Consider the following 12,923-nt stretch of genomic DNA (forward strand, 5'->3'; position numbering starts at 1 on the left):
TCCACCTTAACAGTATGAGGCAATCTTGCACAATGTTGCGCGTGCCGCCAGACATTTTCCACGTGTCAGCACAACCGAGACGCGAGTGAGGCAGACTGCCGCGGGGAAATACACGAAGCAACGATCGTGCAAAAAAGATGTGAGTGCATTCTGTCAACTTACTATCTGTGGCCGACATGTCTCCCAGGGATTTTTCTGGACGTCTGTGGTGTGTTGTGCACGTTATGCCCCGTGTCAATGCAAATCTGTTCTATGTTCTCTGCAGACCCTTGTTCCCACATGGTGATTCGTGTGTGTGTGTGCTCCCCTCCCATGCCCTCGTATTGGGCGCATCCTAATGGCCAGTTTCCTACCTGGCGACCACCTCCTCCACGCGCCACGCTCGTCACGTTATTTAAAGAGCCCACACGCGAAGTGACATCTTCTTTCTGTTATATAGGAGATTACTAATTATACCTTCCTACAATAACGAGGATCGTTAATCATCAGACTGATTTCTCACTTCATAGATTAATTTTACAATAATCAACCAAAAACCACAATGGACAAAGGTATGAGCAGATCAAATGTATTCATTTTATTTATTTATTTATTTATTCACTACTGTGAAACTTTCTTGAAAAGTTGATTTAAGCCAGAGGGAGCTGATTACACCAAAGTTTGGATTTTGTTTGAGCTGCTGTGTTATTGTGTTGTAATTGTTCACTCAACTGGTGGGAGTAATCCTACTGTGAGCTCTGTGCTGGAATGTGATGGTGATTTGAACAAAGCTGTCAAATGATTTTCTTTTAACCTGCAGTTATCCCTCAAAAAAGGACCATGAAGATTGTCTCTCGCCCTGTTATCACCTTGTCGCTGGAATCTTAGATTTCACTTTGCCACGTTGCCGTCATTTAGCCTGTGGATGAGTGTGTCTCTGGTGTAAAGCACATGGGGGAATTTGTGAGTGAAAGCGGTAGCCTGATGTTTACTGTCTTATATGCTTGTGCACATTACTGTACATGGTTTTCTTGGATTATACAGATTATACTACAACTGTAGTATAATCTGTCTTTTGACAAAAGCCAGCTAAAACCTGTTGTGGAAATAACAGCGCGTCTTATTAACAAAAGCAAACAAAACCAAACTTTGCAAACTGTGACAGCGAGCGAGTGTAATATGAAACTGATTCTGGTTTAATCTTCTGTCTATGTGGCAAATGGGTGTTTTGGGATTGCTTAATCAGGTTAGATTAATGGTTAATCTGTGTGGCCGCCGAGTGTTTGTGGGGGTTTATCTCAGAAGAATTTTTAGCCTAAGGGGTAGAGCCCTTTATATGAACATTTGTCAAACTTTCCAAAAGCTCACATTTGAGTGAGTTAAAGGAACTCAGATTGGTTTTTTTTCTCTTTAAAAATAAATAAATAAATAATTTACATCTTAAATAACTTCGAAGTAACACGATTAACCTGATGATCACTTCTTTTTTGTCATATACTTGATAGATGATTCACAGACAGGTACCCTTGAACTTTGATACATCATCCCATGGGAATTAAATCTTAATTGCACATTCATAAATTTTAACTGCATTGCCATCATTATTAGTGTCCACACGCACACGCCCACTTACATGCATATCTAGCTTCTTGCCAACCCTGTGTGTTCTCTTATGATAGTTCGTAGCAATATGACAGAGTTTTGGAAGGAGCACTCTAAGGCTGCTACAGTGGAGGAGATGATGCTGGATTCTCGTGCCAAAGAACTGACTCAGCATGAGCTGCCAGAGATCCTCTCCATGCTGCCTCGCCTGGAGGGATGCAAAGTGCTGGAGCTGGGAGCAGGAATTGGGTGAGCACACAGCTGCAATAGACTTAGAATTCTGGGAAAACAGTACAAGAAGACAAGAAAGTCAGTGCTTTAAAAGACAGGGATTTAGTAGAAGAAGTATAAGCTAATGGGGTACTGTAATATTTAATAAATGTTTAAAATGGCATGGAGAAACTGAACTTACAGATCATTGTTCATTCAGTAGGCTAGTTCCAGTCATTATACAAATGTACTGTTTACAAGGTTGGGGAAACCTGCAGTGTCCAGATGAACAGAATCAACTTTTTTGGGTTCAGACTTAATTTAGTATAAAGATTTATGACTGAGGAGCACTCAATGAATATATGTAGCAAAAGTCATTTTATATTCTTATGTTTGCATCCAGTCGTTACACCAAGCACCTGCTGACCAAGGCAGCCCATGTGACTGCTGTGGACTTCATGGAAAGTTTTATAGAGAAGAACAGGCAGAAAAATGGCCACCATAGCAATGGTACCTTCCTCCAAGCTGATGTCACAAAGCTGGATGTTCCCCAAAACAGGTGTGTGTTAAGATATCGTCGTTAATATTTAACCTCACTAATGGCGTGGTTCGATGAATGGCACTATGGTCAGGTGGTCTACTGGCCTGATTCTGAATTATCTCAAGAACAGCTGGATAAACTGTCATAAAATGAGTATATTTAACATACGCAGAAGTGGCTTCAGCAGAGGCTTACCTTGGAAAACGATAAAGCTGACATTTGCCCTTTTAAGTGAAATGAAATGACACATTTTTTTCCATGAAATCTATCTTCCTACATCCTGCTTCTAGCTTTCTCTTTGAGGGCTTGCACGTGCACATCTGCAGTGTCCCTATGGGACCTTAAACATGCAGAGAGCGAAGAATCACCCCTTTTGTCAGCTATGACCCACAGATCAAATAGTTTAGAGGGGGAGAGTCTGCAGTTTCCAAGCCAAAGGCATCTTAGGAGGAGCATTTAGTAGAAACTGCCTTAACTGTTGCGTATGCTATCATGAATCCCAGTGCATAGAAAAGGCAGAAGTACTATGGCCACAATACACATTCACCACAACTTTGTCCACTTCCCCAAAATGAAACATAAGTTAAAAGGTCACTGTTTCCAGCACACATCATAGGTGTACAAGTGGAAATAGTAACTCTGAAAGGAGCCAGTCTTGAAAGGCAGAGAGACGACACACACAGCTTTATTTGTTATATACTGAAAATACTGTTGGTTACTTTGTTAAAAGAATGATGCTTTTTTTTCCTCAGCATTGACTTTATCTTCTCCAACTGGCTACTGATGTATTTGAGTGACGAGGAGCTGAATTCGGTTATGCAAAAAATGCTTACCTGGCTGAAGCCTGGAGGCTTTCTGTTTTTCAGAGAGTCCTGCAACCACCGGTCAGGTACAGATGCAGAATTAAATTCAATGTTTAAACCTTTATGGTAAATGAAGGTAATTTAAGAAAGATTGCATGAAGTCCTCTGCCTGTATATTTCAAAAAGATTTAATTAGATGTCTGTTCTCCTTCTTTTAACTACTTTCTATGCTCCATGGAGATTAGTTTGTTTTCATTCATAATTTTCTACCAAGGTGACAGTAAGAGGGATTTCAACCCCACCTGCTACCGTACTGAGGAACATTATAGCCACATGACTACAACAGTGCAAGTGACGGAGCCAAAGGAGGGCCAAACGTTTGGTTTTGACATTGTGTTGAAAAGGAGAGTTCAGACCTACGTTGAGGTAGAGACATTTGAGTCATATTAAGATTGAAAAAAGCACATGGCAGTTTCTGATGCTGGTGTGTGGACATGTAGTTAACCCATTTTACTACTACTTATCTCTGTCACCTTCTCATCCATCCAACACTTACAGATGAAAAACAATCCAAATCAAATCTGCTGGTTGCTAGAGAAGGTCACTCGCTCCTCGAACAGCCAGAATGGATTCAAAACCTTCCAGCAATTCCTGGACAACCAGCAGTACACCAAACGTGGCATCCTGCGCTATGAGAAAATGTTTGGGGCTGGTTACGTCAGCACAGGAGGGCCTAGCACCACCAAGGTAGGCAAATCCCAAATAACATGGCTGGATGCAAATGATAAGTGCTTCTTGGAAGGAAATTTAACAAGTAAAATGCAAAGATATGATTTTGAGTTATAAACACGATTACAGAAAATAACACAGAAAACTGCATGCTTCAGTAAGTATTCAGACTTCTGAGCGTCTGGTGCAGAATTTGCATTAAATGGCAGTTTCATTCAGACCCTTTGTGGTAGCTCTTCAAGTTGTGTTCAGGTGTAATATTTTTTTTCTTTGAATTATTTTTTAAATGTCAAACGCAGCTGCGCGTCTCTTAACTGGTACTGTACTAGAAATTATGCCCACATCACACCAGTTTTAGCCAACCTACAGTGGCTCCCTGTTGATTATCGTATCAATTTCAAAATTCTTTTGCTTACCTTTAAAATTTTAAATAATTTGCCTCCCAGCTATCTATGCAAACTCCTTCAATTGTATATCCCTAATAGGGCACTTAGATCTTCCAATCAAACGCTCCTGACGCAACCGAGGTCTCGTCTGAAGTCCAGAGGTGATCGGGCCTTTGCTGTCTTAGCGCCCAGACTCTGGAATAACCTCCCTCTTTATATTCATTCCTCCGAGTCCATCCAGTCTTTTAAATTGCGTCTTAAAACTTATTATTTTAGTCTGGCTTTTGCTTCAAACTTATATGTTATTTCGTGGCTAGTTTTTGTTTTAACTGTTTCTGTGACCAACTGTGAAGCACTTTGGTCAACTTTGTTGTGTTATTATGTTCTATAGAAATACATTTTGATTTGATCTGATGTCACTGAAAGTTAATGTAAAAAAAAGAAAAGAAAAAAGAATTAATCCTTCAAAGGACCTGGCCTACCCAGTCTATGCCTTCAAAGGCTGCAAAGACTGGAAGCGAGCGGCTGTTAAATTGAAAGATCTCGCCTAAGATGCACTTCTCCTGTTGTCTAGCAACCGCAACGATATCAGCTAGAGCCGTGGTGAATTAATCTTTATTTTATGTAATTTATTTTACTTTTATTGCAGAAAATTGTGATGTTTCATCTGCGTATGAGCTGAGAACACCACAGCCGTGGGCCGAGTCCCTTTAGCTAACAGTTATCTTAACTTTAGTTAGTAAAGTAGTTTGCTAGTGTAGCTCACAAGACTAGTTTCATTTCATTTTGAAGGTACAAATACATCTTAAGTTATTGATATTTTATTATAAATAAAAGGGAGCATCTAACAGGAGAAAGATGATACAGACACATGACTTCTTATATAGAATACTATAAAACACACTTTAAGTTTATGAACGTACAATTTCTGTAGCTCTTTGAAGTCTTTATTTCAAACATCTGCATACTTTTCCCACTGAAACCAACACAATCATACTTTGACGAGAACAATATTTTAACTAAATATATTCTGGATACATCAAACCATTATCAAAGTTGGATGAGTTTCCCTTTATTTCATCAGGGGTGGAAAGCCTCTGTACAGTCACCTCTCACGGCAGTTGACAGCAAAAGCAGAAAATTTAATCAAATATCTGTTAACTCTCAGATGAAAGCACAATTTTCTCATAGAATCACATTAATATATCTTATATATTGTAATCAGAGAGAAAAAAACTAAACAGAATATAGAATCCTGCAGAAACGTGGGCTTTATGACAAAGGTGACAGGCTCAGATTGTATGATATAAGCATGCCAAAAACAGCATAAAAACAAAAGAAGGACTTGTCTATTAACTCTCTGTCTTATTATTATTATTTGCTCTATACAGGATGAGAGCTTATGTAAATATGACTTCAGCACATCCTGGTTACATCAGTCTGTTTCCTTACCACAGTTCACGGGTCACATGTTTGGTCCTGGAGAACACACTTACCTTAAAAAGTGAACCGTCTGCTCATTTTTTCCCAAAACATTTAAGTACATTTTAAGTAAACTAACTAGCCAACTAACTAACCAACCAACCAACCAAAGCACGCAGGACCTGTGCCGCATTAAGTTGGCCAAAAGTTAGCTCAGTTCGACTTTTTAGGATTCTTCTCTGCTGAACATTTGATAAAACTCAGCACTTACTATTAAAAGTTTATTTCTGGACTGTTTTGCTTAAACCGGTCACCATTTTTTCCAAAAAGTTTCTTCAACCTTAAAATCGTAATGAATTCTGGGATAGGGTGGGCCACGAAGGTCTATCTGATGCCATTTTTTTAGACATTTTAGTCTGATGCCAGAGGCTGTTTTGAGCTTATGTCTGAGGATGTTTTTCCTGAGACCGGATGTCCTAAAACAGGGGTGTCCAAGGTTTTAGTTGTGTCCTTGATCCAACACAGCTGATTTAAATGGCTAAAATACCTTCTCAACATGTCTTGAAGTTTTCCAGAGGCCTTGTAATGAACTAATCATTTGATTCAGGTGTGTTGACCCAAAGTGATATCTAAAACCTGCAGGACACCGGCCCTTGAGGCCTGGAGTTGGACACCCCTGTCCTAATATGTACACCGTAGTGGCCTCAGTAACTATGAAATAAAAGTTTGTAGCCAAAATAACCTTTACAAAGTTGGCCTCAAAGCCAGGCTCAATCAAAGAAAACATTTTTGTGCTAACAGGAGTTTGTGGACCTGCTGAACCTGAAGCCAGGACAGAAGGTTCTGGATGTTGGTTGTGGCATTGGTGGAGGAGACTTCTACATGGCAAAGGTAAGAGCAACAAAGTCTCAGGCCACACTTACAATGTTGATTTTAGGGCACTTATCATTATTGTAAAAGCTATAACTGTGGCAATTATTATGTGATTTTTTTCAGGCATTTGGAGTGGAAGTGCTCGGCTTGGATCTGTCAGACAACATGGTGGACATTGCAATAGAGAGGGCAAAAGTCGAGAACGTTCCATCAGTACGTATGTTATTCTGTTGATTACAACACCAAAGTTAATGGCTGGACTAATGATTTATTTCCAAATCTTTAATGGTATTTACTGTTCCTCAGGTGCGGTTTGAGGTTGCCGATGCTACAAAAAGGACATTTCCAGAAGATTCCTTTGATGTGATCTACAGCAGAGACACAATCCTGCACATAGATGATAAACTAGCCCTCTTCAAACGCTTCCATGTGTGCATCTCTTTAAGTCTAAATGGTTTCAATTCATAAATTTCCCAACTTTTCTTGTAATTTGTAGAGAAAAAATGATACAGCACTAAATGTAAGAAACATCTTGTTCTTGTTGATATCCAGTCATGGTTAAAGCCAGGCGGACAGTTGCTTATCAGTGACTATTGCTGTGGGAAGAAGCCCTGGACCCCAGCATTCGAGGCCTATGTGAAACAAAGAGGCTATGTCCTGTATACCCCTTCAGAGTATGGCAAGGTAAAAATACTCGTGTATAAAAATGCTAGTAGTTTAAAACTTTGGACTCTTTTCTGATATGTAGATTTATTTGTATTTCTGTTTTTGCAATTCAAAATCCTGTTTAACAGTATAAGCAGTGCACTGATCCACTTATGAGTAAAACTACAAACTCAAATTGTTTTACCTTAGTCAAAATAAATAGAGAAAGCTGCTAAATCTGCTTATAATAGTTTTTCACATATACTGTATGCTGGAATCTGTGCATTATTGCTTCATAAATACATAAATCCCAGAGATGTGTTTAGAAGAATATAGAAGCAGCCAAATTTTCCAACATTATGGTTGGTGGTGGTCAGAGGGCCCGGTGGCGCCAGTGTCCGGCAGCCTCGCCTCTGTCAGTGCGCCCCAGGGCAGCTGTGGCTACAATGTAGCTTCCCATTACCAGTGTGTGAATGTGTGTGTGAATGGGTGGATGACTGAATGTAGTGTAAAGTGCTTTGGGGTCCTTAGGGACTGAGTAAAGCGCTATACAAATGCAGGCCATTTACCATTATGTCCAGAGAATACAGACTTTGTATGCATGTACTACTGCAGTCCATCAGTTGATGGTGCTGTCCCCACACTGCTTAATCCCTCCTCTGCCTCCCCATCTACAGTTCATTCAGGAGGCTGGTTTCAGCAAAGTTCGAGCCGAAGACCGCACAGCCCAGTTCATCGAAGTGATTAAGACAGAGCTGCAGAGAGCAGAGGCCATTAAAGATGAATTCGTTAAGGTGGGAATGCACAACCACAAAGTTCACACAGTGTGTCAAAGATTGCACCTTCATAATTGTGTTACGACAGAAAGCTAAATTGCTCCTTTAGTGTGCCATCCAACACACCTGTATCTTTTCCCTGCAGGAATTTTCTGAAGAGGATTATTTTGCAATAGTGAATGGATGGAAAGAAAAACTGGGACGTTCCAACAGTGGAGACCAAAGATGGGGACTTTTTCACGCGACAAGAGACTGAGCTGTTGAAGCTCGCCGTGTTAGAGATAATAAAAGAAAAAAGAAACAATGTTTCTGCTACATTATTCTTTTTCTGGGTATCATGTCGTCTTTAAAGAAAATCACTGACAACTCTTTCATTATTTTGTGCCAATATACCTTTAACTAAGTGATCTACACTTTGCCATCTTGCATTTCTAGTGAGCAAATATTTTTGGGAGTATAACAACAACGAAGTGTAAAAGAAGGTCCAGACAACTGCACAGAGTAATCAGGGTTTATTCTGATTAAGCAGGTTGTTGGTATCCAATTACTTAAATGTAAACAAGTTGAAATGAGTTCTTGAACTGTTCTCAACCGCAGAGGCAAAATCAATTGACAGCAGACTGATTTTTGAAGGAAGATGCAATTAATTATTTCTAGTTAAATTAACAGGTGCACAAATTAGTTAACAGACAGTGTATTGCAACAAGCTTGAGTAGCTAATACTGAGCAGATAACCCTGAGAAAAACAAATTCAACAGGAACCAGTTAAACTGGTTGAAGCAGTCAGCTCATGTTTTCTGAGCTGTCTGCATTCTTATGTCATCCCATGTCTTATCAGTTTACAGTTTAAAACCATCAATGGGATGGTTGGGGGAGGGGTTTGCCGTCAAAAAGAGTTAGTAAAACATTACAGAAGAAGAAGAAGTTTCTTTAGCTCAGAGGCTCTTAATCTGGGTTCGATCGAACCCTGGGGGTTCGGTGAGTCGGTCTCAGGGGTTCGGCAGAGCCTCCGCTGTGACATGCACGGCTCATTTTGTGCACCAGTAAAAAACATATCTATGTCTTGAATTTGAAAAAAATCACATTTTATTTTTCAGTAAAGAAGGGTTCAGTGAATGTGCATATGAAACTGGTGGGGTTCGGTACCTCCAACAAGGTTAAGAACCCCTGCTTTAGCTACATTCAGCTGCTCTCTTATTCTCAAGGGATTGCCCCAGTGGGTAGCTCCACATGTTTGATTTGGCAGAGTTTTATGCCACATGCCCTTCCTCATGCAACCACAAAGAAACTTCCATCTCCTTCCAGGAAAAATAACTAGAGATCTTTTGTTTGGTAGGCAAATGTGTAAACCACTACAATAAGAGCCACGGTTGGTAAAGCATTGCAAAACCTCCTAAATCCCAAATGTTTAATTAAATACATAGTTTATCATTTCTTAATAAAAGCTGGGATAAATCAATCTCATGCATTCTAAAGAAAAATGCCAATAAATAAAAGATAATTACTCTTACTCATATTCTTGTATGCCACGTTCATCCACTGTGCAGATTTGCAATAATGATTCTGACCCATTTTTAAGTTTGTGTGTTAACACGGCAGATTTTCCTAAATGCAAAAAGACTTCGTAACACTTTATAATGCCACTGTTAATAAAAATGAATCGCTAACTTTAGTTAACAGTGTATTACAACAGTCATTATTATTGCTGCTTACTGTTTGGTCAATAGCTGGTTTGTAAATCACTGTACATTTGCAACTGACGGTTATAAAACGTGTTTGGCTATAATAAAGCTGAAGCCTCTGTTTCTAATACAAACCAATCAATCATGACCAGAAGCTGTGGTTTGTGTCCTCTTTCACTCACAGTTTAATTTTCATTTCGGTTAGGTTTACAGAAAGGTTGTGGTTTGATTTGAAATACAAGTTAGGAGTGAAACCCCTGTCACTATTGCCATGACACACGCATCACTGCGTTACACCCAAGGTAATGTGTGTAATAAACAGTAAACATAGTATTTTATGGCCTGGGAACGAAAGGAAATATGTCATCAGTGATTAAGCCTATCCTACAACACATATATTTAATAAAATATAATATTGATTCTACAATTATGGCTGTTGGCAAAAAGATATTTCTACAGTAAAGCAATGAATCTTTTTAATTTGAATAAAAAAATATACTTTGCTGCGTAGCCCTTGTTAGTATCGTTTTAGATCCATTCTTACCTTCAACACTGCCTTAATTCAACAGGGCACAGATTCGACATGCTGGTGGAAACATTGCTCTCAGATTTCACTCTGTATTGGCCTGATAGAATCCCACAGTTGCTGCAGATCTGTCGGTGGCACATCCAGGATGCAAATTTCTCATTTCACCACAGAGGTTCCAAAGGTGCTCCATTGAATTGAAATCTGGTGACTGCAGAGGCCATTTGAGTTCAGTGAACTCACTGTTATGTTCAAGAGCATTGCTAAACTGGGAGTTTAGGCCGGCCTCAAAGGCTTTTGAATTTTCACTCAGTAGCAGTGCCACTCTTAAAGCTATTTACTAAATTCAAAGAAATATTAATATATGCCAAAGACTAACATGCCACAGGATGACACAAATAAATAACCAGTGCAATTTGAGTTCCTTACCATTTTTTTAACTTTAAGCAGCTGTATAAAACCTTTAAAAAATGTAAAAGTAAAGTAGTTATTTGTGAGACCATATTGTGTCACTATTTAGTTAGAATGCTCGTTTCATCCGTCCTTTTCTTTTCTTTTCACCTTTGTGCTCTTTTGTTGTCTAATGAACCTGCTCCACTTTTAACCCCCCTGCTCTCTCCCCCTCACGTTCATGTCCCAGATCTAAAAAGAAAGCAGTCAGCAGGTGCCACCCAAATTTTATTTGAATCGCAAACTTTGGATCTGACGATTAGGTTATTAACTCGTTATGTATAGACTTGGTTTATATGTGGACTCAAACACTGTATTTATCATTCAGCAAATATCAACATGCAGAATATGCAAATTTTCTTGTCATCAAAAGCTACAGTTACAATATTTATGAATTATGATTTATAGCCCAAATCATGTTTTGTTTTTTGTTTTTAATTAAATATTCATTTGCATATATGAGTTTTTAATTTTTATTGTATTTTCTATATCCATACATCCATTATCTTCTGCTTATCATTATCAGGATTGTGGGGAAAAAAACCTCACCAAAACATGGTGAGGTTTTTTTTATTTGTTAAAAATGTACTGTGTAATTTAACTAGTGGGGAAAAATCACACTGATGATGCAGAAGTCTCCAAAACTGACAAAACCCATGTATCAAATATGATACTCTAGGCCTTAAGGGGTTAATGCGGGCAGACACGACGTGCTTCAATCAGTGTTCTGCAGGATGTTTATTTCTATGGCATTATGTGCCCTCTCCACCTAATGACGTCTGTGTTTACAGGCACACAGTGTTTTAACAATCACGTCTCATTCATGCTATTTTTGTCATCGCTCTCTATTTTTCTGCGTTTCCTTTATTTCACGTATGAATCCACAGTGAATGTGGGACTTAACATTCTACACAGACCTAAGTCATCTTGTTTATGGCAGACTTCATATACAAAGACATGCATATCTTGGAATTTTAAATGGCCATAATAACCTGAGCTCTTTTATTGGGAATGGGAATGTGCTTCAGAGTGAAGTACAGAGCATCTCCCTGTCACCAGGGTTACTCACTGTAGTCATGGTTACTCATTGTCAACTGCGTGTGCAGGTTGAGAAGAGAAAGTGCTGCTGTTTAAGCCTGGCATTACTTTGAGCAGCATGAATGATTTTAAGAATCAATAGATTTATTTGTATTTTTCTCAGGTTTCTCTTGATGGTCTAAATAACTTTATTATGATAAATTATTTTATTTATTGATATTTTTTTTTCAGATTAGGCCTACGTGAGAAAATGAAGGTCAGACAAAGTGTGAGGCATATATGTGAATCGTTGACTCAGTGTGTGAGAAACAAATGGCAACCTTGACTTGTATCAATGAACGTGTCAGAAGCACTTCACCAATTCACCCCCCTGAGTTTGTATCTAATGCAGTGACCATTTCATGCCCTGTGTCTGCTACAGTAGCAACAGGAGGCAGCTCCTTCCACCTGCGTCTCCCCCTCACTTTGTCTTTTTTTTCTAAAAAAAAAAGCTTCTTCTGATGAAGTGCTTTAGCTGGTTGGCAACCACCAGTTTGTCAGATCCAGACCAATCAGCAGTGACAGCTAACAGGTGCTGACGTTGGACCTAAGGGAGGAATGCTCTGCTGTGATTGGTCGGACAGAGATGGGAGTGGGGCTTCGCCCCAGATAAATTGTGGCAAACACATACCTAAATACAGGTTTCCTCTAATAAACATTTCATTCAGCCGGGAGATGGCTAACGACAAACCTGTGTTCAAGAAACCAGTTTGAGATGATTTGAGCTTTGTAACATGGCGCGTTATCCTGTTGGAAGCAGCCATCAGAAGATGGATACGCTGTGGTCATAAAGGGATGGACATAGTCAGCACCAATTCTCAGGTAGGCTGTGGTGTTTTGAACAACTAAACTAGCTAAACTAGTAATAAGGAGGCCAGAGTGTGCCAAAAATATCCCTCACACCATTACACCACCTCCACAAATCTGAAACATTGACAGGATACAGCACGGATTCATGCTTTCACATAGCTTACACCAAATAACTACTGAACGTTGCAGCACAAATCGAGACTCACCAGACAGGTCAATGTTTTTCCAATCTTCCGTTGTCCAATTCTGGTGAGCAGGTGTGAACTGCAGCTTCAGTTTCCTGTTAGTATCAGCTAACCACGGCGCTGCACTTAGCTGACAGGAGTGGCACCCGGTGTGGTCTTCTGCTGCTGCAGCCGATCTCCTTTAAGGTTCCATGTGCTCTTCTTCATACCTTTGTTGTAACAAGTGA

The 12,923-nt window shown here is 39.4% G+C and overlaps 1 protein-coding gene across 1 annotated transcript; it reads left to right on the top strand.

Moving 5' to 3' along the window:
* Positions 1 to 409: 409 nt before the first annotated feature.
* On the top strand, positions 410 to 9,588 carry pmt (phosphoethanolamine methyltransferase). Its single transcript, XM_006781336.3, has 12 exons — positions 410 to 551; positions 1,659 to 1,830; positions 2,195 to 2,350; positions 3,085 to 3,221; positions 3,410 to 3,561; positions 3,694 to 3,882; positions 6,474 to 6,563; positions 6,669 to 6,758; positions 6,852 to 6,974; positions 7,098 to 7,229; positions 7,868 to 7,984; positions 8,112 to 9,588. The coding sequence occupies exons 1-12, from the start codon at positions 542 to 544 to the stop codon at positions 8,220 to 8,222; spliced, it is 1,479 nt and encodes a 492-aa protein (XP_006781399.1). The 5' UTR covers positions 410 to 541; the 3' UTR covers positions 8,223 to 9,588.
* Positions 9,589 to 12,923: the final 3,335 nt, after the last annotated feature.

This window comes from Neolamprologus brichardi, chromosome 2 (assembly GCF_056152115.1).
Source record: "Neolamprologus brichardi isolate AB-2024 chromosome 2, ASM5615211v1, whole genome shotgun sequence".
Lineage (NCBI taxonomy): Eukaryota > Metazoa > Chordata > Actinopteri > Cichliformes > Cichlidae > Neolamprologus > Neolamprologus brichardi.

Coding starts and splice junctions, on each gene's coding strand:
- pmt (XM_006781336.3), top strand. Junction 2,351..3,084: donor CTGGATGTTCCCCAAAACAG/GTGTGTGTTAAG, acceptor TTTTTTCCTCAG/CATTGACTTTATCTTCTCCA. Junction 7,230..7,867: donor CCCCTTCAGAGTATGGCAAG/GTAAAAATACTC, acceptor CCCCATCTACAG/TTCATTCAGGAGGCTGGTTT.